Source organism: Thunnus maccoyii, chromosome 21 (assembly GCF_910596095.1).
Source record: "Thunnus maccoyii chromosome 21, fThuMac1.1, whole genome shotgun sequence".
NCBI classification, from domain to species: domain Eukaryota; kingdom Metazoa; phylum Chordata; class Actinopteri; order Scombriformes; family Scombridae; genus Thunnus; species Thunnus maccoyii.
Window position 1 is genome coordinate 2,791,291 of NC_056553.1, and position 24,348 is coordinate 2,815,638.

The 24,348-nt window shown below is 40.7% G+C and overlaps 1 protein-coding gene across 4 annotated transcripts in view; it reads left to right on the forward strand.

Annotated features, from left to right (window-relative positions):
• LOC121887820 (sodium channel protein type 4 subunit alpha-like) overlaps positions 1 to 24,348 on the forward strand; it is a 247,671-nt gene that overhangs the window by 140,956 nt on the left and 82,367 nt on the right. For all 4 annotated transcript variants that reach the window (XM_042398864.1, XM_042398865.1, XM_042398866.1 and 1 more), the window contains 4 exons: positions 58 to 296; positions 13,037 to 13,210; positions 16,273 to 16,434; positions 16,530 to 16,724. In XM_042398864.1, coding sequence (XP_042254798.1) covers positions 58 to 296; positions 13,037 to 13,210; positions 16,273 to 16,434; positions 16,530 to 16,724 — 770 coding nt within the window. The remainder of the gene's footprint in view (positions 1 to 57; positions 297 to 13,036; positions 13,211 to 16,272; positions 16,435 to 16,529; positions 16,725 to 24,348) is intronic.

A 24,348-nucleotide genomic window follows, 5' to 3' on the forward strand; every position in this document is an offset into this window, starting at 1 on the left:
ATGTTTTATCTGTAATTTATCTGCATTGTCTTGTTTTGTTTTGTCCCGGCTGTGCAGAACTGGAGGAAGCTCATAAGAAGTGTCACCCGTGCTGGTACGTCTTCGCCCACCGCTACCTGGTGTGGGAGTGCAGCCCCTCCTGGCTGAGGGTGAAGCAGCTGGTGAAGATCATGGTGATGGACCCTTTCCTGGACCTCGCCATCACCGTCTGCATCGTCCTCAACACGCTCTTCATGGCCATGGAGCATTACCCAATGACAGACGAGTTCAACGGCATGCTGAGCATCGGAAACCTGGTAGGACGGATGGATGGATGGATGGAAGGATGGATGGATGGATGGATGGATGGAAGGATGGACAGATGGATGTTTGGATGGTTGGATTGATGTTTGGATGGATGGACGGACCGACGGATAGATGGATGGATGGACGGATGGACGGATGGATGGATGGATGGATGGATGGATGGATGGATGGAAGGATGGATGTATGGATGGATGGATGGATGGATGGATGGATGGATGGATGGAAGGATGGATGGATGGATGGAAGCATGGTTGAATGGATGTTTGGATGGATGATGGATGGATGGATTGATGTTTGGACGGATGGATGGATGGATGGTTGGATAGATGGATGGATGGACGGATGGACAGATGGATGGTTGGATAGATGGATGGATGGAAGCATGGTTGAATGGATGTTTGGATGGATGGACGGATGGACGGATGGATGGTTGGATAGATGGATGGATGGAAGCATGGTTGAATGGATGTTTGGATGGATGATGGATGGACGGACGGATGGACGGACGGACGGATGGATGTTTGGATGGATGTTTGGATGGATGGATTGATGTTTGGACGGATGGATGGATGGATGGTTGGATAGATGGATGGATGGACGGATGGACAGATGGATGGTTGGATAGATGGATGGATGGAAGCATGGTTGAATGGATGTTTGGATGGATGGACGGATGGACGGATGGATGGATGGATGGATGGATGGATGGATGGATGGAAGGATGGATGTATGGATGGATGGATGGATGGATGGATGGATGGATGGATGGATGGATGGAAGGATGGATGTATGGATGGATGGATGGATGGATGGATGGATGGATGGATGGAAGGATGGATGGATGGATGGAAGCATGGTTGAATGGATGTTTGGATGGATGATGGATGGACGGACGGATGGACGGACGGACGGATGGATGTTTGGATGGATGTTTGGATGGATGGATTGATGTTTGGACGGATGGATGGATGTTTGGACGGATGGATGGATGGATGGTTGGATAGATGGATGGATGGACGGATGGACAGATGGATGGTTGGATAGATGGATGGATGGAAGCATGGTTGAATGGATGTTTGGATGGATGGACGGACCGACGGATAGATGGATGGATGGACGGATGGACGGATGGATGGATGGATGGATGGATGGATGGATGGATGGAAGGATGGATGTATGGATGGATGGATAGATGGATGGTCGGATGGATGGACTGACTGTTGATTGGTACATAAGAAATTCACATATAAGCTCCTTTAGACCAATTGTAATTAAGTAAAGATTTATTTATAAGACGTTTTACAAAAGAATCAATATCAACAAAAACAACAAAATAGATTTTAGAAAACAGCAAACATCCGTTTTAGAAAGCGAGGAAATATAAGTTTTATTTGACCTGGATAATCTAAGAGTAATAGTAAAAGTTTTGGTGCATAGACAGGAAATGTTTGGTAACTGACAGATTAAAATGATTGAAAATAATCCCAATTATCCACAATATAACCACGAGGAACTACTTGTAAACTGATCAGTGAAAAATCTCTCATTTCCCAAACTGCAATGGTACCAGTTCAAATGGCAAAAAATAAAGCGGGAGCATTTAACAAGTGCAGACTGTTATTTTCAATTACAATCTGAAAGCTCTTTCATACATGAGTTAACCATAAATATTAAAACCAGACTTTATTAATTTAGTAAAATGTGCTTTTTCCTATTTGTCGGGGGTCTCGTTTAGTCTTTTCTTCACACATCTCACTAACTTTTTGTGTCAGAACATGAATCTCTTCACTAGAAGCCAGAGTCATAAACACTGCGTACACACAAAAACCATGCATACGTCATAAACTGCTATTTATAAACACAGAATTTACAAACATAATGTATCATATATATCATTCTTTTAATTTACATAGTCAACATGTTATTTTGCTGTTAATATTCTTTTTATTTTATCCTTAGTTGTGACACAGCTTGTAAAGTCGGTTCAGATATGAGCTACAAACTAATTATTGATTACATTTCTGATATATCACTGCTGACGACGGTTTACAGTCCATGTGATGAATTAATGATATAGACGCTATAAAGACCTGAACAGCTGTGTGTAACGACAGCTGTTCTGCTGTCGGAGAACCTCGCTGGTGCAACACAATCTGTGAAACTGCACTTCCTGTGCAGACTGGTGATATGAAAACGGCTGATTAAGGGCGCGTCTTTATTCATTTATGGCTAATTGTGGGAGTGAAAATGAGGCTTCTGCACATACAATGACTGAGAATTATTAGAAATATGCATGGTTTTATAAATCTAATGAAAGGAATGCATATATTTCCGTATTATGTCTCTGGCTTTATGCAAACACACAGTTTTAATCTTGAGTTTTATGCATGGAGTCCCCTGGTGTTTACCCAGCATGTATGTGTACAATAGGCAGACTTCAGGCGAGTCGAAGAGGAGGCTGTGAGATTTTGTAAAAGTGACAAGGAACAAGAGTTTTGGAAACAACCCTTAGACCTTTTAAAACGGCCTCAAACCCTTTTTGTCCAATTTTAAAACCCCAGGATTCACCCAGGAAAAAAACTAGACAGCGTTTCCGTTGCTTTTCTGGAACAAAGGAAAGTGTGTCGGAGTGTTTTTTTCTGTCTCTCAGTAGAAAAAGCGAGGTGAATTTCAGTATTAGAACTGACAGAAATGGGTCGGATAGCTTTAAACCACCGTGACTAACTCCAGTGTTTGACCCTGCAGGTGTGCTGACAGTCTGACAGACGCTGATAGGTTGATGCAATATGGTAATTGGTTCACCTGAGGTGCGAAACGCTTGCGGCCAAAATCACCATGTTGATCACACCTGCCCACACACACTAACACACACTAACACACACTAACACACACATTCATACCTGCCCGGCGATGTCAGGTCTCCTCAGCTCAGGCTGCAGGCGGCTGTGTGAGGCAGAGAATGGTAATAACGTTTATAAGTAGAAACAGCGGCTTCGGGTCAGCTTGCAGCAATTGTGTTCAATCAGGGGAAACCGGGCCCAGAGGCGGACCGCTGTGGTAGAGCTAACTGCATCCAGAACTCTCTTATAAACACCCTGAGATCCTAGTTTTCAATATATTACCCATCAGAAAATGTACAGACAAAAGACAAAATCTGTCGCCAATATAGATTCTGACCTTCTAAAAGAAGTCTTTCCTCTTCACTTTTTGGTTAAAATGAGGTTTTTTGTGTAGATTTGAAGTATTTATTGTTTATTTAAGTGTCCTGTATCTTTCAGGAGCCCAGACAGGACAGTGGTTTCTGTCTTAGCTGACAAATATCTCCCATAAATCTCACCAAAACATAAATCTCCATAGTAAAAAGCAAACTCAACATATCAGCTTCGGAAAACCAAAGCAAATCAAGATTCTTTAATTGGATCTTTTCAGGAAAACCTTTATATTTGCCTCCATTATCAGCAGTTAAGTACCAAATCTGAACTGTTATTCTACTTAAACCTGCATTAACTTTTTTTTTATAGCCGTTAGTTTTCAGCAGAAACCAGAGTTGGCCAAAAAAACAGCTGTTGCTGCTGCTGCCGAGTTGATGACACATCGCTTCCGCTCTTGTTTTTGTATAACAGGCTGCACATAGTGACCGGCCCACCAGGATTTCTCCCAGTAACCTCGATGGCCAGTCTGACTCTGGCAGAAACAAGCTGTGAACACAACACTGACACATCATCAGCTTTTAAGTTGATATTTTGAACTTGTTAGCAAACAGTTGCTTATTTCCACATCCAGCAGTTACAACATGATCATCACATTGATAATGTCAATAATTACTTGTGGGGTTCCTCAGGGTTCTATTCTTGATCCTTTGTAGTTTCAATCTGGTTAAAGCTGCTTGAAATTGTGTTTTTTTGTCCACTTGTTTTCAGCAGAATAGTCTCTAAACACGACTTCTGTCATATTATCAGCTTATAGAGTAGTTGTGGCTAACATGTTAGCAAACAGTTGCTTATTTCCACATCCAGCAGTTACGGAGCAACATTATCATTCATGTGGAGTCGTGTTTCTGTCCACCTGGTGAATGTAAGTCCAATATTCACTCTCTTTTAGCTCTGTTTTTACTCTCTACCAACTCCTGAGGGAAATATCTGGCTCTTTAGCTGCTAAATGCTCCACTATGTTCACTAGCTAGTCTACAGCTAACTGGTGTCTGTTTGCCGTTTGGTGCTGAGCAGGTAGTGTACAGTGACAAACGACACTATGAGAGTGCTGAGAGTGAACCAGAGCAGTAAAGAGCACATACTTTTGCAACATAAACAGTCCAAACTTCTCCAAATCAATTTAGAGCAGTTCAGGTGTCAGATGAAGGCTGAGTCATGTCACCAGGATCCGATTGCAGTCTGGAGTTGTTAAGTTCTTTGTCGGATAAAACCTCTAATCCTCACAGATGTTTACATAGCATTTAGCTCGCCTTGTGCTTGTGTGTGTTTGTGTGTGTGTGTGTGTGTTATGTAAGGTTGTGTGTAGAGGATCATGTCAGGACATTACTGTGCTGACAGAATCGATGTCAGCTAATGCTTTCTGTGTTTGTTGTTGTCGTTTGCTGTGTGCTCTTCAGCTTTTCTCTCTGGGTATATCAATATTTCCATATGTGTAAAGATCTAAAGGATGTATACGATCTAATGGAGGCTTTTATCCACAGTGCACATGTCCGGAGTGTACTTTACTGCCTCTGATAGTGGATGTACACAACATGGGTCGACTGAAACTGAGTTTTGTTGGCTGATTTTGGTTGAAATATATTTGTGTTAAAGCTGCTGATTGCTCGTCGGCCCTCTATACATTTAAATGAAATCACAAGGATGGACAAACACATTAATAAAACAGAAATTAGACAATACAATATATATACAATGTGCAGGCTCAGAGAAGGAGATATTGCACATTATTCCATGAGATTGCTGCACTAAAAGCAAAGGCAGTCTTTATAGGGTCCAGTTGGAAGGTTTACTTTAGAAGATCTTAATTTACCACCTAAACCACACTGATGAAACTCTGCATCCATCATCAAATGGATCACAAACATCTGCTATGTGAATTCAAAGTTCTGTGTCTTCTTTTGAGGAAACTGATCAGTACCTCAAAGGCAAAAGAAAGAGTCCTTCTTGACATCCGGACACAAGGACCAGAAGGCTCAACTGTCCTAACAGCCCATATTTCAGCAGTACACCTGATAAGATCCCCCAAAACTCAATAAAGCACCTGGACCCCTCCAGTATCCTTCCAGTAACCAGGACAGAAAACATACTGCTCCTCCTGGATATGAGTTTTGACACCCTGGCTGCATCATATGATACACTGATAACTGGAGCAAAACCTCTGGTCCACTTTCTTAAAAATGGGAACCACCATCCTGGTCTGCCAGCTCATATAGGGACTATCCCTGACATCCATCTGTGATACTGACCCAACAACATCCAGAGCCTCCAGCATCTCTTCTCACTGTACGACTTTGTAAAGCAGCACTTAACCAATTTAACATATAAAGGGCACATTACTATTCATGGAGAGTATGAGGAGGCAGACTGTGAAAACTGTTGGAAAATGTCATCCAGGAGGTTTTTTTTTTACAGAGAGGCTGCATCACAAACAGGCCCATGGAATGATGCTGTTGGATGCATGATGGGAAATGTGCGTCACCCATACGATGTACTAAAAGTCAGGATAAGTTCTTTTTAAAAATCCGTCTGTTGTGAGTCCTCCAATTTATTGAAACGCCTCTCCGTCCTGAGTCATCTGACAGTTTGCCAACAGAAAGTCTTTCTCCACGGCGTCCTTGAACTTGTCCCGCATTTGTGAATTAGGCTTTTTATGCGACCACAGAAGCTTCTGGTCTCCCTGATACGTGTCCTCTGATTCAGGACTACTGCAGGCTAACCAAACCTGAAAGGCCTCATCTGTCCGTTCGTTCACCAGCGCTTTCTTTTGTCTTCTCCCAACAGTCTGAACTATGAACTTTAGGTCCTTGCTCGACAGTTTATGAATGACTTGGATAAGAAGTATTTCCTCGCCTCCAGTTTTCCTTCCAGTCTTGTACGTATATTAATGAAAAATGAGCCTTAAAGTCATGAAGCTTTTTGTGGAGGGAGAGACGGAAAGAGGAAACTCTCAGTGCAGGTGTGTGCTTGTTTTTGTGACTCTTGATAAAGGTATAAAGGTGCACACACACACACACACACACACACACACAGTGAGTCATCTGCTGTTACTGTTATCTAATGCTGGGAAATACTAAACTTTAGCATTTTCAATTATTTTTGGGGGATATTTCCAGCAGCCTGTGAACGAATGAACAAAGAATTATTTATTTATTCACTGATTATGAGTTCCAAACATTAGCTTTTTCATAATTTTTTGCTGCTATGAAAAAAGTGAGTGTTTTAAAAGGATAAGGCTGCTGATTTTCTATATTTTCTTATTGTCTTATTCCTATGTGCCATAGACCTCAGTTGTTGTTCCAAAAACTATTATATTTACTAGCTTGTTGTGCTACGTATCACAACCTCAACACTGGAAATGTCTCATTTTACTCACATTTAATACTTGTTAGTAGATCGGTTCATTGTTGGTTTGGCTCTGCACATGAGATTTGTTGACAATAAGAATAATATTGATGAAATCTAGAATCAAACGAGCAAATTTATCATGAAATCAAACTGCATTCTTTGTGTCTGGCTGTTCTGAGCAGTCTAAACCCGCCAGTCAGTGTGTGTGTGCGTGTTGGTGCTTACTCATTACATCTGCCTGGTTGTGACAAAAATAATCACGTGTCACTCTCACATACACACACACACACAGAGTGCGTGTCATCCTCACTCTGCTGATGTTACTGTTATTAGTGAGTGCTGATGTCGACATCCCCTGTGTTTGAGCCACACACACACACACATGCTGGTCAGAGTAGCTTTTCATCCCTCAGTCAGTGAATCAGAGACTTTGCCTCTGCAGAAACACACACACAGTCCTCAGAGCTGAACACAGTTTCTGAGCTTGAAACAAGTCCGTCTGGATTTCAAACACACAATCATCATGATTAACGTTGTGTTCAGAACAAAAGCAAACCAAATTTTTGCGTTGCTTTACTCGCATGACTTTGACTATGGGGTCATTTGTGTTTATTCACCCCAAACAGCTGAAATATAGTACTGTACATTAGCTGTAAGCTAGCTAGCAACAACAGGCGTGAGTGTTCAGCTTCTGACTGGACTCACCAGTTTCTTTCTGTTATTTCCCTCCAGTCTCTCTCCTCTCTGCACATTCATGAAGCTCCGCAATACCTGCAAATTTTTCGCTGAAGTTGAAACATTGTCAACTGACGAGGATGTGAATTCACATCTATTCACGTCTTTGCATTGACTTTATATGTCGCACTGCATGAAAAGTTCACTTTGTGTTTGGTCTGAACCATAGACTGTATAAAAACATGGATGTAGTTACCGTGACGTCACCCGCGTTTTCTGAAGAACTCCCAGCCAATCAAAAATGGGCAAAGAAACGGGGCCGAATGGCTGAAACAAGCCACCTAGCGGCTGGCGGACCTGTCACTCAAAGCAGCCATGTCCTTCATTATGCATAACTTTACAGTCATGAAAGAGGAAATTAGCTACAGAGACCAAAACCGTTGTTTGTACCAGGCTGTAAACATGTTTATTTCTGCTGTAAAGTTGGACATTTTAACATGGGGGTCTATGGGGATTGACTCGCTTTTGGAGCCTCAAGTGGCCATTCAAGGAACTGCAGTTTTTGGCACTTCCGCATTGGCGTCATTTTACAGCCCTGAAGGTTGACGCCTGGTCTGAACACACGGATCCAGATCTGGAGTCCACACTTCCTGCTCCTGCACTGTTTTGGATCAGGTCCATCTTTAAATTACAATGAATAAAAGTGTCAAACAAACAGGACAAATATCTGATAACATGAATGACACCTGCTGCATCTTCAGGAGGTGATCAGAGTTCAGGGTCTGAAGCATTTCTGATGTCTCATGTTTTTGGAGGAGTACAACGATCAGCCTGAACAACTGAAAACTGTTCAACTCCGAGTGGATGAATGTTCAACATCACTGCAGCTTTTTGGGAAACATAACATACCTGCAAACAAGAACAGTCAACAGAAACATGAAGGAAAGACGGTTTTTAATTATTGTTGCTGACTAACAGGAAGTGTTTGACTTCACAAAGCGCTCCGAGGAACCCTAGAGGGACACTTAAAGCTTCAGACAACGGTTCTGCTATTATGAAGGCTTGAATGTAGCTGCTGGATGTTAGTTAGCATGTGTAGCTCAACTGTGATTAACAGCAATATTAAGATGAATTTTAACACAAAAAAACACCTCAGTGTGATCATGATGCGCAGTAAAAGCAGCACGTTAGCAGCAGCAGCTTCAGTCCTCCATCTGCGTCTGCACATGATGCGTTCAGGCACTGGTAAAGAGTGTAGGTCACCTGCATTTTAGCAGCACTCAGACCCCAAAATACAGTTATATGTATAAAACAGAAGAAAATACTGAACGTGACACATCTGAAACACCTCCAGGTGAGACGAACTATTAATGTTTAATCAAAACACAGAATATTTCTTACAAAAATGACCAGAAACTCACTTTTTTAAATAAATTTCATATGTTGCATGTTACTCAACATCTGCATCGTTTACCTCCCTCTGTTTCTCCTTTGATATCTCTAATAACACCATAAAATTCCCCCCAAATACTTTAAAACATTATTAAAATCATTATTAAAATATTATAATGAAACCTACAAATTATTTTACAGTTACATATTTCCAATATAATGTAATCCAACATTCACCTGCACAATTTAAACATTCAAAATAAAAATGATAAAACATTTTGTCATATATTAAAATAAACATAAGTGAATATATATAATATGTATTTATATAAGAAGAGGAATATAATAAAGTGAGCTGTATATCTGTGTGATGTTTCCCTCGGCGTGCTGTCGGAGGCTGCAGGCTGTTGCTGATATTTGACAGCTGAACTGTGTTTAACTTCATTAACGTCACTCTGCCTGACGTCAACACACTGTTACACACACACACACACACACACACACACACACACACACACACACACACTCTGCGCTGATCAGTAACGCAACGCTACGCCAGTCTGAACTAAAACACTGCTACAGTATAAAGAATCAAACCAGCAACCAGCCTCTCGGATTCTTACAGGATGATTCATTTCACATTTACCTCTTCAGCTCTGATGGGTTTTTTTTTGTCCTGAGAGAGCCTCCTTCATCGATACTTCACACACACACACACACACACACACACACACACACACACACACACACACACACACACACACTTTATCAGTGTGTGTGTGTGTGTGTAAGTGAGAGAAAGAGAGGCTCTCCTGATGTCAGTAATAATAACAGCATGATTGTTGAGTAGCTAATCAATGCACTACAGAGTTAATGAGCCCATATAAGAGGATCATCTGTGTGTGTGTGTGTACAAATGTGTGTGTGTATATATATATATATATATAAGTGTGTGTGTGGGGGGGGGGAGGGGGTTTTGACAGGGAGAGGTAACCCCAGAAAGAGCCACACACACACACACACACACACACAGAAATAGTGAGTCACACTCTATTAAAGCTTAGAAGTCACTTTTTTGTGAGACTTACACGCACACACACACACACACACACACACGCAAGCAGTGGAAAACACACATAAACAAACACACACACACACGGGCTGAGAAACGACAAACACAGACAAACACACGTGTGTCACGTAGCCGGTGTCACATCGAGGATCCCCTCAGTCTGGAACAACAAGCAGGGAAAGTGGCTGCTGCTGCTGGAAGGACACACACACACACACACACACACACACACACACACACACACACACACATAAACACACACACGCACACATAAACACACAGTTGCACACACACACACGTGATGTAAAGCAGAGCGAGGCAAACCCCAGACAAGCTGAGGTCTGCAGAGAGAGAAGCTTAAAAGATCAAACCACAAGAGCAAAGAGCCAAGAAAACTATTTAAAATTAGTTTGGTTTTTTTTTAATTACTAAATCCTCATTTTGCAAACTTAAAATTAAAGTTTCTTCAACTCTGAACCTGCTTGTTCCTTCAGCCGGATGTTGTTCTTCTTCTTCTCTGTGCAGAGTTTCTCTGAAATCATCTTAAATCTCATTTTAACACGTGAAGCTACCAGCAGGGTTTGTGACATCACAGCTGGTTTGGAGCCAATCGTGATCCAGTATGAAACTGACACAAGTGTGATGTGGAAACATGAAGCCTCCAGAGCAGTGAAGTACTTGTAGAGCTGCAACCAATGATTATTATTGTGATCAATGATCTTTTAGTCTATAAAAAGTGAAAAAGATAACATTTAAAAGTGTTGTTTTATTTGACCAAAAGGTCCAAAACCCTCAAAAATATTCAGTTTATTTTCATGTATGACAAACAGAAGCATCAACAGTCACATTTCACAGTGACTTTTTGGCATTTTTGCTGAAAAAATGGCTTAAATGATTATTCGATTGTATTAATAAGTTAATGTAAACAGTAAAACAATTTGAGACTAAAGCACACGACAAATCTGACATTTGAAAGACAACCAAAAATAGAATTTTAAAACATGAATACAATAAAATAAATGATTAAAATATAATAAATAATGGCCATAAAACATTCAAATCAAAAGTCAGAGTGAAGAGGTTTAAAGTTTAAAGATATCAACACTTCCAGCTGCTCTCAGCTCTTCAGGTCGACTGTTCAACGACTCCAACGGAGCATAAAGACTGAAAACTGCCTGATCAAAAGTATACTGACACAGCTAAACTCTGCTAACATGGCAGATATCGTTATCAAATAACATTAAACTTAATGAAATATTGAAACAATAGTCCGACTGGAGCCAACTGTCAATCCAACTGTCAATCAACACCCACACAGCAGACAAAAAGTCTTCAAATCTTATTAGCGGAGCAATAATTTCCTAAATGACCACCAGCACACTTATTTGAGGGTCTGAATTTAGAGATTGAGACCAGAATGACTCGTTGAAAACAATGATTGACTCAGTATTTCTAGAGAGAAGTTGAGGCTTTGTGACTGGTAGTCAGTTGGAGCAGCTAGCGGCCGTCTGTGACACTTAAAGCTGCTTCAAACTGAAGACGTGAAGCTGCTGCACGATCAAAAATAGAGAAACTTCATCAAGAAGCTTTGTAGTGATTTTCCAAAAAAACAGATAAATATAGATAATAATGTGTATAGTCGATAATGATGCGTTACCAGAGAACATACATCACATGTAGACACACTACTGAATGAGGCTAGCTTCAATGCTAACAGTGGATGCTAATGTTAGCGTAGCAGCTCAGTGTGCTGGAACATCCCTTTACTGTTTTATTCTGCAGCTGAACATTCGTTGGCTTTCAAGGAACTTGTGTTATAGGAGGTGACACGAGTGTGTGTGTGTGTGTGTGTGTGTGTGTGTGTGTGTGAATCTAACCCAGTCTGAAATGTCCGACCCTTTGGCTAACTCTTCCCTTCATCTAGCTTTTGTAAATCTGTGTGTGTTTAGGTTTGTGTGTCAGTGTGTGTCATTACCTGTATGTGTCTATATTTTAATATAGTCTCTGTGTTTTTTTCTTACATTCCTCAAGAGTAAAAATGATCTTTTTATGTTTTACATGGTGCTACGGTGGTGTAATATCAGTTTGCTTGTTTTTACTCTGTGTAAATTAGAGGTCCAGTTAGAGAAAATGTCTTGAAGCAAAGGTCCAGAAGATCATAATGTCTATAACTCTTTAGTGTGATATATATTTAAGTAGCCTCGTAGTTTTATCAACACCTGACTGTCAAATCAAATGGATTCAGTACAATTCAAAAACTTTTTGACAATATTTCTTGTTAACATAGAACTGAACATATATGTATGACTGCTGATATGTTTAATGTAATAATAATAATCTCATCTACTAAATAAAATAGGGCTGCATTTGGAAATAAGAGAAAATAAATAAAATGTTCAAATAAAGTGCTTAACTTCAGAAAAATAAAATAAAAGGGAGGAAAAGCTTTTCTGTTTCACATCTTGACTTTCTCTCCTTTTCTCCGTCTACCGTAAAGACTATAAAAGCTGCGCCAGTTAAAATAGAAACACCCCGTCAGGTTTTAAATGATTGTGTCTTCTGTCTTGGCTGTAGGTCTGGGGGTCCGTATGGTACGGCTTAGTGACCTCTGCAATAGACTGTTAATGATTTATTAATATTTTCAATGTTATTTTACATCATAGATGAAATGTATGAAGAGAAACAGTGGGGCAGGTGTGTTTCCGGTGTTTCTTCGGGATGGTTATAAACAGAACGCTTGATAGTTTTACATCGACTTTACAACAAACTGGGCCTCATGCAGGAAAGCAAACAGATTCATTCTCAGACCTGCTGCACGAGTCACTTGTTCGACTGAACATCACGTCTTAATCTGAATGAATGTGGAGGATTTAGGAGGATCACTGTTTTAGCAGCACGCTCAGCATCATTTTAGAAGTTTTGAACACAATAAACAACCGTGTGCCTCAAATATGTCAAATAAAAACTTATGTGTGACTTCTAACCTTTTCTTTTCTTTATTATTTGTCGTGTTTGATGTCTGTCTGTCTGTCAGGTGTTCTCGGGGATCTTCACAGCAGAGATGGTGTTGAAGATCATCGCTCTGGATCCGTATTATTACTTCCAGACCGGCTGGAACATCTTCGACAGCATCATCGTCTGCCTCAGCCTCATGGAGCTCGGCCTGTCCGATGTGGAGGGACTCAGCGTGTTACGCTCCTTCAGACTGGTAACACACTCACATTACACTTAAAACACAACATAAACACAGAATACTCACCTTTACATACAGATATGCAGACTGAAGTCATTTAAAGATGCATTAATTAAGATTTTAGACATTTACTAAAGATCAAATGAATATCTGATTAACTTGGTATCACTCTCGGCTATTCTGTTGTTATTCTGGTCCTGTGTTGTCAAAGTACAGTCCGTAACTCCGCCCCGCCGCCATCTAACAGAGGTTATAAAGTGGCGTGATTCAAACAGCAGGCATCCGTCGCTCTTCAGCCAGCGATGGATGATCCTGCAGCCGCTAGCAGGCAGACTGAAGAGAGCAGGACAGAGAAAGAGCTAAAACAAGGAGAAACACAGGTTTGACATTTGGGAGATGAAGAGCATTAAAAGATGCCGAAGGACTGAAACTAGCGTCCTCTGCCTCTCCTTCCTCTCAGCTGGAAGGACCCTCGCTGACCTCGCTCTCACTCTTCATCTGTTCTACATGTTTCCACAAATACTTAGTTTATTTCCATAACTGTTGCCTTCTTAATACCACCTTTGCTAAATTAGCTGAACTGCTAACGTAACTGTTATTATTTGTAATAGATATGACAAACGTAACGTAACGTAACCTTCGTTGGTTAGGTTCAGGCATGAGGAGTGAGATGATTGAGGTTAAGATAAGAATATCAGGGTCAGAGCCAATCAGAGGAGTCTCACTTATCCTCTAGTGGCTGGAAAAAGTTACTTATAGTCTCTTTAAAGTCATAAAAAAAACAAGCAAATTTAAAACAACAAAGCAATCTGCAGAGTTTTTGCCTGATCTTAACCCATAAGACCAACCCTTTCAATGTTCTGGAAAATTCCTTATAACAGCTTTATCCTTGATTTTAACTCATGAAGTCCTTAAGTGACATCTACTGAACATCCTGGTGCAGTCATGTGACCATGTGTGAATCTGTGTACCCATGACATCACTTCCAAAATGGTGGCGGTGTGCCTGGTCAGAACTAGCTAATTTTAAAAAGCTTGTTTTTTTGTTACTAAAGGTCGGTTTGCTTTAATAAGGCGTCCTGTATTACATTGAACCTGTTCTGACCACATTTCCTGAACAAATTGATATAAAACAAGTTAAATATCATTATGACATATATGTGACATAACAGAGAATTTCAAAATAAAATTCAGAAATGTGTTCCTTGTGGTCCATTTGGTCTGTTTTATATTCCCCATAATTTTCCTTTAAGGAGAAATGGGCCCAGGTTCTTATGGGTTAAGAAAAAAATCACGTAAGGACCCTTTATTTCCACTGTGAGGCTTTCAAGTTCGAGTTGAGCGATGAAAGTTGTCAAATAATCAGAGCGGTTCATAAGAGGAGAGGAAAAGTGTCACAGTGTGCAGGAGACGTGATGATTGGCTGTTGATGATGAGCGAAAGTCGAGGACGAACAAGACGAAGACGTCGGCGACATCTTCGACCCCCGAAACACACACACACACACACACACACACACACACACACACACACACACACACACACATACACACACACAAACACACACACACACACACACACACACATACAGTGATGAAAACACACAACAAATCCTTGAAGCCTGTCTGCGTCTGTCGCTGTCGATCTGTCAACGTGTCACTCTGGGTGTTGTCAAGTTCTGTCAGCGGCAAACACACACACACACTCATAAACACACACACACACACACACACACACACACACACACACACACACGTTTATGATTCTTTCTGTTTGGTTTCTTTTGTCCTTTTTCATTTGTCTGTTTTTTTCTTCTTCGTCTTTCCTTCCTTGTTTTCTGTTCTTACTGTACGTCTCTGCTCTCTTCTTCTTCTTCTTCTTCTTCTTCTTTTCTTGTTGTATAAACAACATTTCATCTTTCCGCTGCGAATAAGAGACACCTGAAGAGTCAACGGGAGCCAGAAGATGCTATAAACAAACAAAACATAAAACATAAAGCTCCATCTGTTCTGCTCTGTCAATAATCTACAGATTAAAATTAACTAAAAATATGATTTACACTCAATATTTTAAAGTAGAAACAACTTAACTCTGTTCATCTGACTGAAACTGAAACAGATTTTGACTTAATTGGAGAAAATTTTTGAAAAAAATCCTGAAATGTCACAAAAACGTTTGTACGCTGGAAAAGTTGGTGTATCTATAAAACAAACATAAACAGATTTGAGAACTCCAGCAACACTTTGACAACACGGTTGACCGACGCGTTTCTGCTCGTGGCCTTCATCATAAAACACATTACAAACAACATTTAAATGAAGTAAGTCGGGTATGAAAAACATCCAGACACATATCAGCCAACGGGGCGTCTACAAAGACGGGTTGGATATGTGGTCATGTGACTTCAGGCCAATCGTTGTCCAGGAAGGGACATGAGTGACGCCATATTTGGTCCATTAATTAGAAAGGTGCAACTAGGGGGTGGTACTTATATTAGAAACACTTTGATTAGGATAATAATAATAACAATAATAATAATAATAATAATAATAATCATAATAGTAGTGATAGTAAAGATAAAAGGCTTTATAAAGTGCTGTGTACAGAGAGAGCAGAAAGATGCATAATACAACAATCCATCATAAAAAAATATATCATGAATCATGTGACTTAAACGTCACCGAAGAGCTGAAAACATCAGATCTGTGTGGAGCGATGATGAGGAGACTGTAATCTTCCTCACATCAATACATGAAACTAACAGAAACGTCATATTTCCATCATGTTTTCCATCGTTTGAGCTCTTTTAATGACGTCATCTCGTTGTGTCTTCTTCTGCAACGGTTTAACGACACCAACTGGAGAATTCGTGCCACCTGCTGTTTATCTGCTAATATTTAACACAACAGTCGTGAATGGAAACGCTCAATAATTAGAATTTTCTTTTGACGATATTCTAGAAATTCTGTTAAAATTTGTGCAGACTTTGGATGGAAACCTCACTAATGTTGCTCAAGAACAGTTTATCAGAAATAATGTTTTAATTCTGTAATTCTCTCTCTCTCTCTTTCCTTCCAGCTGCGTGTTTTCAAGCTCGCTCGCTCGTGGCCGACCCTCAACACCCTGATCAAGATCATCGGGAACTCCATGGGCGCTCTGGGCAACCTGACGCTCGTCCTCGCCATCATCGTCTTCATCTTCGCTGTGGTCGGCATGCAGCTGTTTGGAAAGAACTACCAGGTCTGACCTCTGACCCCGGCGGCGGCTTCATTATTCTGATGTATAGATGCAGGTTAATCACACCTTCTTTCCCTCCTCTTCCTCCCTCCCTTCAGGACTGCGTGTGTAAGATCTCGAAGGACTGCACTCTTCCTCGCTGGCACATGAAGGACTTCTTCCACTCCTTCCTCATCGTCTTCAGGGTGCTGTGCGGCGAGTGGATAGAGACCATGTGGGACTGCATGGAGGTGGCGGGTCAGCCCCTCTGCATCCTCGTCTTCATGCTGGTCATGGTCATCGGAAACCTGGTGGTGAGTCACCCTTTGACCTCTGACCCCTGCAGGGACTGTTGTGTTTGCTGAACAATTGTCGGCTAAATTCTGGACGTTTATAGTTTGAGTGAACTGCTGTAAACCTGATGACAGGTGACCTTTAACATCTGACCTTCTGGACATGTGACAGTGACGAGCAGCAGCTGTTTTTAACCCTGAATGAAGAAGAGTGTTAAATAGTGATGAAGACAGGAAGAGGAAAGGATGAGGCTGTTTATTTTCTATATTTTTCTTAACGTTAACAAATGTCATGTTTCTTAGATATCTTTCAACTTTACAGTCTTTTTAGTGCCAAAGTTCCTCTTTTTGTTACTAAACTTCCACCTGCAGCTCAACAGGGAAACACAAAGACTGTAAATGTGTCAGATATCCACTTGATATGACTAACTCAGACTGCTGAAGCCTCATATAAGCTTCACAGAGACTTTTAAATGACTGTGTGGACACACTGTGGATTTTGGCCTCCATCACTTCCATTGAAAGCACATATGAAGGATCTTTTAATATCCAGTATGAACAGGAGGAATGATTACAGCGAGGCCAGTTTTTGTATTTATGATAAGATTTTTTCTTGACCAATGACCAGAATAGTCATACACTCTGTCACCGTGTTATTTATGGATGGAGTTATAGTGAAAATAAATTAATCCCCTTTTTGCTGGGGACCCCCTGGAACCCCCTGAAGGACCACTGGGAGGTCCCCGGACCCCACTTTGAGTGCTTAGATAACAAATGGTTTTGATATCAAGTAGCACTCTCTCTCTCTCTCTCTCTCTCTCTGTAACTGGAAGCATGATCGGCTCAGTGGTGTTTTCTTCATGTTGAACAAGCTTAATCTACCCCCCCCTCACCCACCTCCCCCCCACCCCCCCACCACACACACACACACACACACACACACACCAATGCAGAGAGTGCTCATCTAGCCAGGCAAATAGAGGAGAGGAAAGATTTTCTTTCTTCTGATAACAATCTGTCATCTCATCTTACACTGAACCCCCCCCCAGACACACACACACACACACACACACACACACACACACACACACACACACACACACACACGGTTCTCTGTAGCTCAATTTACCTGCCTTACTATAAAATGCACCCTCCCGCCGGCATGAACACGTCACATGTCTACACCTCTAAACACATCAATCAATCCATCAGTGTGTGTGTGTGTGTGTGTGTGTGTGTGTGTGTGTGTTCTAATCAGAGGGATTCAGAGCAGACAGGAGGTGGTAACTGGAGAAGAGAAAGTCCCTTTATCTGATGGGCAACACACACACACACACACAGAAATACCAGTCAAAGCTGACTTGCTTCATTGCACAAATACTGACATAATGAAATGATTCACTGAGAGTATTCAGCTAGCAGAAGAAGAAGAAGAAGAAGAAGAAGAGGAAAGAGGAAAGGAAGTGATAGACGAAGGTGTTTCAGGATGGAAGTGGAGGAAAGTAGAAAGGAAGATGAGGAGGAAGAGGAGGAAAACAATGAAAACTGGGATTAAAGCTTGATTGATTAAAGCAATACAGTAAACTGCCGTCACTCAGCCGTACTGACACGTTGCTGGCAGCAGTGAGCTCCGTCTTGTCCTCTTACAGCTGTTATCTGGTCACACCTGACAGACATTAAAGGTGTAGTTACAGTCATTTCAGCGGAGAAGAGATTATTCACTGAACTCGGTTGGTCACGCAGAGTTCAATCTTGTCCTCATCAGAAATATCCCAGCATTCATAGTTTGTTTGAATCCTTAAAACTTGTTCACGTCTTCCTGAAAAGTGACATCATGTGGTCGCCTGAGTTACAGCTGTAGAGAGAGTGTGACGTTGTTAAAGAAACAACATCAAAACACTGTAACAGGAAGGAGGTCGGTGGACGATTGTGCCTAAAAAGTGTCTGACTTTCACACTTGAGGCCGATGTTCATGTCCCATCTTCAACCATAAACTTCATCCTTCCCAAACCTAAACCTTTAGTTTTAATTCCCTAAACTTCACCAAACCTCCACTATGGACGTGGCAAATAAAAAAACACACTCAAATTTATTGTTTAATATCTGTAAAATACCAAGATTCATCTGTCAGTGTGTTTCCTTTCACCCATTTTTACGCTCATTTTCTATTTGTGCGTTAAAACGGAGTCAAAATGACAGAAATTCTTGAAAAAAAAAGTCGAAATATCGCAAAAAAAGATGATACATGAAACATCTGTCATGTTTTCCACATAGTTTTTTATCATATGAGCTTCGACTGCAGCTCTTTTAATGACGTCGTTGTGGTGTGTCGTCTTCTTCTGCAGCGGATTAACAGCACCGACCGGAGAATTAGCGCCACCTGCTGTTTATCTGCTAATAATCACACAACAGCAGCAGCAGTGGATGGAAACAAACATTCACAACATTTTCTTTGGGGTATTTTCTGGAAATTCGGTTAAAAATTTGTGCTACATTTGTCATTCAAGAAATACTGAAGGCAGTCGGCTTTAATTTGATAATTAATTTAATGATTGATAAGAAGGTCATGTAGAGAATTTGACAGGTCAAATCTGTTTTCACTAAATGAAACCACAGATTATATCACAGAGAACTGACGCCTGATATGAGACGAGAAGTAAAAGAAGTGAGAAGAGAAGGAAAGAACAAAAATATATGAATATGAAAGATGGAAAGAAAGAATTAAGAATAAATAATAAAGGAAAGGAGAGCTGGAATATTTCTTTATTGTTCTATCTTTTCATTTTGTCTTCCTCTTCTTCTTCTTGTCATTTTAGTTATTAATAAACAGTGAAGTGTATTGAAGTGTCAGTGGATCATGAACTACTGTGTGTGTGTGTGTGTGTGTGTGTGTGTGTGTGTGTGTGTGTGTGTGTGTGTGTGTGTGTGTGTGTGTGCGCGCAGCAATAATAGAGGCTCATTCATCTATTTAGCTTAATGGTCTCATGGATATTTAATAACGAGCTTGATAGGCCAGACAGCTTACACACACACACACACACACACACACACACACACACACACACACACACACACACACACACACACACACAGTCAACAGCCTCTTACTCTTCTCTTGTCAGTAGCAGGAATTGTATCTCCCCATGCAGAGGGATATGCTGACCTGACTGAATGAATATGCCCAAACACGTGTATGTGTGTGTGTGTGTGTGTGTGTGTGTGTGTGTGTGTGTGTGTGTGTGTGTGTGTGTGTGTGTGCGTGTGTGTGTGTGTGTATGTGTGTGTCATGATGACCGAACCTTTCCAATTCAGGTGATTTATCCCCCTTAGAAATGGCCTCATTTCGCACAACTCAGCTCAGCCTGATTGTGTGTGTGTGTGTGTGTGTGTGTGTGTGTGTGTGTGTGTGTGTGTGTGTGTGTGTGTGTGTGTGTGTGTGTGTGTGTGTGTGAAGGTATTTATGCATTCGTGCATTCACAGGTTTGTATGATTCAGTTTTTTGTTGTGAGATGTCAAGATGTCACATAACAGGCAGAGAGGAAGGAAGGAAGGAAGAGAGGAGAAGAGAGATGGAGTGGAAGGAAAGAAGGATACGAGGAAGGAAACAAGGAAACACAGAAGGAAAGAAAGAAAGACAGACAAGGAAAAAAAGAAAAAGGAGGAAAAACAAAAATGGAAGAGCCCAAGGAAAGAACAGATGGTAGATTAGGTACATACATAAGTAGAAGACAAAGACAAAGAAGACAAAACGAAAGAAAGGAAGAAGGGAAAGAAGGAAGGAAGAGAAGGAGAAAGGAAGGAAGGACAAGAGAAAGAAAGGAAGAAGGGAAAGAAGGAAGGAAGAGAAGGATAGAAGGAAGGAAAGAAAGAAAAACAAAGGCAGTGAAGGACACAAAGGAAGAACGGAAGGCAACATGGGAGGATAAATGTATAAAAGAAAGGAAGAAAGAATGGAAGGAAGTGAAATGATGCAAAAAGGACAGGAGGAAAGAGGGAAAGGAGGGAAGAACAGAAGGTAGCATGGAAAGATACATGGATAAAAGAAAGAAAGATCTTATTTTAATTAAAATACAATACTGCTGATGACAAGTGTGTGTGTGTGTGTGTGTGTGTGTGTGTGTGTGTGTGTGTGTGTGTGTGTGTGTGTGTGTGTGTGTGTGTGTATTAGTGTATTATATCTCAACATGAACCATCCATGCAGATACAGGGAGAGGTGGGGAATTGTCTCTTATCTAACACACACACACACACACTGGGGGTATGTCACTGTGTGTGTGTGTGTGTGTGTGTGTGTGTGAGCAGATGTTTAGTTTGTTCCTCTTTATGACAAACGAGCAGCTGAACGTGTTTCCCTGAGGCAGCAACTTCACCTGCAGCACACCTGCTACGAGACGCTGCTGCTCTTCTACTTTAAAAAAAAAAAAACTTTCTCCTCATTTTTTTTCTCTCATTAAATCTTTTCACCGACTTTAATCATCTCGGTTCTCTAAAGTCGCTCAGAAACAGTCAAACTATTCTGAAAAACAGCTGGATGGAGACGAAGCAGCTTCTTCTTTTCCCCCAAAACACTTGTATCAAGATCTGTGATTGAACGAACCAATCAGAAACCAGGAAAACAAAAACACACACAGGTAGAGAGGAAGCTGCTTGTATAACGTTTAAACATATAAACTCTGCATAAAAATCATTTCAATACATAAACTCGATCATAAGTTATCATAGGCAGGTTTATCTGAAGAGAACATTTCATAAAGGTTCATATAATGTTAAAAAAAACATTAAAAACATAATTTAAACCTCAGAAAACAGTTTAAAAGGAAATAAAAAGATAGAAAAACAGATCATTTAATATAACAAAGGTAAAGATAGAGGACAAACTGTAAAAGGTTATTTTCAATCATAAGTTTTACAATTATTTGATTATAAAAGTCACAACCGTGCCGACATCTAACAGCTTACAATGTTATAGCTTTTCCCACACTTCCCATTAAACTAAACACCATTAGAAGCTTTAGGTTTGTTCTTATGAATCCATTTTATTCCAAGAAACAAACAGATCTTTGTTGCTAATAAATCACCTTTTGTTTCCTCCTGCTGTGAAGATTTAATAAGTTTGATTTATTGAACAGGACAGTGTGCAGTATTAAGCATAAACGATGCACCGGAGTTAGCTTGAAGCTAATTAGCATCTGTAGTCCATTACAATCAAAACATACAACAACAAACAGTGCAAACAAAAAAAAACCCCACAAAGAACACACCGTACAAAATAAAAAGCACATCACATACACCCACAATGTCAATTAAAAATTAATAATGTAAACTAGGCTCATTTTTTTTAATTTGGCCTTGAATGTATTGATAGAACTACAGTTCTTCATGTAATCAAGTAGCTCACACAGCCAGCTGCTGAACACTGAAATAAATAAATAAACAGCTGGCTGCCCATTTAACTTAAAGTTTAAAGTTTATTTTCCCAGATGTTTTTAGCTACATGTCTTCATCGGATCTCTGAATACTCGGCAGGTTTAACTCATCTGTAGCTTGTTCTACAGGTGCTCAGGTACAGAAGATCTGTTTTCTCTGGTGCTTCAGTTTCACGTGTTTAGATTTATATGTATATATAGTTTCTACATCTACAAATCCTTTATATTCGTCAGGCGGTTAGTACAGATACTAACCCCAAAACACTCAGACCTCGGCTAAATCTGACAACGTTTAAGTAAGAAAAGACACATTCAGGATATTAATTGTACACTGTGTGGACTGTATGTGGACACAGGAACTTTCCAGCTGTATTTGATTCCAGTACGATGGGAACTGGGAAAAACTTTTCCATCTAACTTTCCCATGAGAAGCTTTTGAGGAGCTGACGTCGCTCTCCAAGGTGCTGATGCTGCTGTCGGCGGGCAGTTAGGGAGCGATCCTGGTGTTTCCTCTTTCTCCCATTAACCCACTACTGGGAGGACTGCTGCCAGGAGAACTTCGCTGGTCTAAATATTGACTTCACCTGTTTCCTAACATATAAATAAACCACCTGTTGTTGTTTCCTTGTTGCTGAGTCTTGAGTTTTCCATTCAGTTCCGTATATTTATTCCCAAGAAGAGTAATCTTTGTAATCTTTCCGTAGGTCGATGGTTGCTAAGTGAGACTAGTTAGATAATTCTGGTGGCAGAGGTGTTTTTTTTGTGTTTGCCAAGACAATAAACACCTTAACACTGCTTTAATCTCCTTCCTCTCATTGTACTTGGTCCTCACTTCATTCTTACACTCAGTTCCTCCATCTGTGTTTCCACCGTTGGAACGAAGGTAAATGAAGTTGCAGGAAGGTTGTTCTGTTCTGATTGTTCTTTCTAAAAATGCAGGAACTTGCAGCGCTGAACTCACATTTTACATCCACCATTTTTAAGAACCTGCAACTGTAAACAAATCTGTTTATTTTTGTTCATTGTGCTTCAACACAACGATATGGAGTTATAGAAGAAATATTACAATAGACGGACTGATGATGAAGTCCAGGCCTCGTTAGGTGTTCGTGCAGAGGACGACGTCTAGACGGCGTCACATTTACAAAACAGTTAATTACAATCAACAGGAAACGACTTGAATCTCCTCCATGTTTGCTGTTGTTGCAGTGTCGTGTAAATAATGACTTTCCACCGTTGTCGTTGCTTTATATGCCGTCATTGTTTCTGACAAAGAGCATCAACAGCCGTCAGCAGACTAATTAGTCTAATCTTTGTGGGGCTTTAGACCGTTGAATGAACCTTTTTGTTCCTTGGATCATTCCTGGACATTAGGCAGGTGTGTCCATATACTTTTGGCCATATCATGCATTCATGTCAGAAGCTCATGTTGTTTTCTTCACACTCTTAAACAGGATATAAAACCTTACAGCAGATAGATAAACACGTCTGTGTGATCCTCCACCTCTCTCTCTCCGTCTCTTTGTCTCCGAGTGGTTTACCGGTTCTCTCTTGTTCGCCGTCTCTCACATATGCGAACCGTTTTTCCCAGGGGGCTTTGCTCATGGGGGGGGTTTGTTGTGATGAGGAGGAGCGCCAAAAACAGATCATGTTACCGCTCATTCATCACCACCACCACCTCCCTGCTCTGAGGACGCTGTCAGGTGTGTGTGTGTGTGTGTGTGTGTGTGTGTGTGTGTGTCGAGCTGTCGGCTGTTTCCAGGACAGCAGCTGCTTCCTGGACTCACATCGACTACCTGAGTTGAACTTTTGCCTGATTCAGAGCTGACTGGAAAAAAGTCCTTAATGACAAAATCATTGAGCGAGCACGAAAAAACAAAATGAACTGTTCTTTCCAGGACAGGAAAAAGATTTTGTAAACACACGTTTCGGCGGCGTGCGAGGACAGAATCATGATCTTTTTGGCTGTTTTGAACCACATGAGGTTTTGTAGATTAAAGTGAGCAGTCAAGCTAATAATTTGTTTATATCCATCCAGAGCAGGATTTGACCTGGAAGTGAAGCACCATCTGGTTGGGCTGTTTTATGACCCCATTACCAACTGCTGGTTTTAACATGTGATTTGTATCTTTGATTCCAGAAGTGCAGGAGATACATGTCTTAAAATACATGCAATACCTGCAGTAAGACCCAACAACCTCCATCTACAGATCATGTCA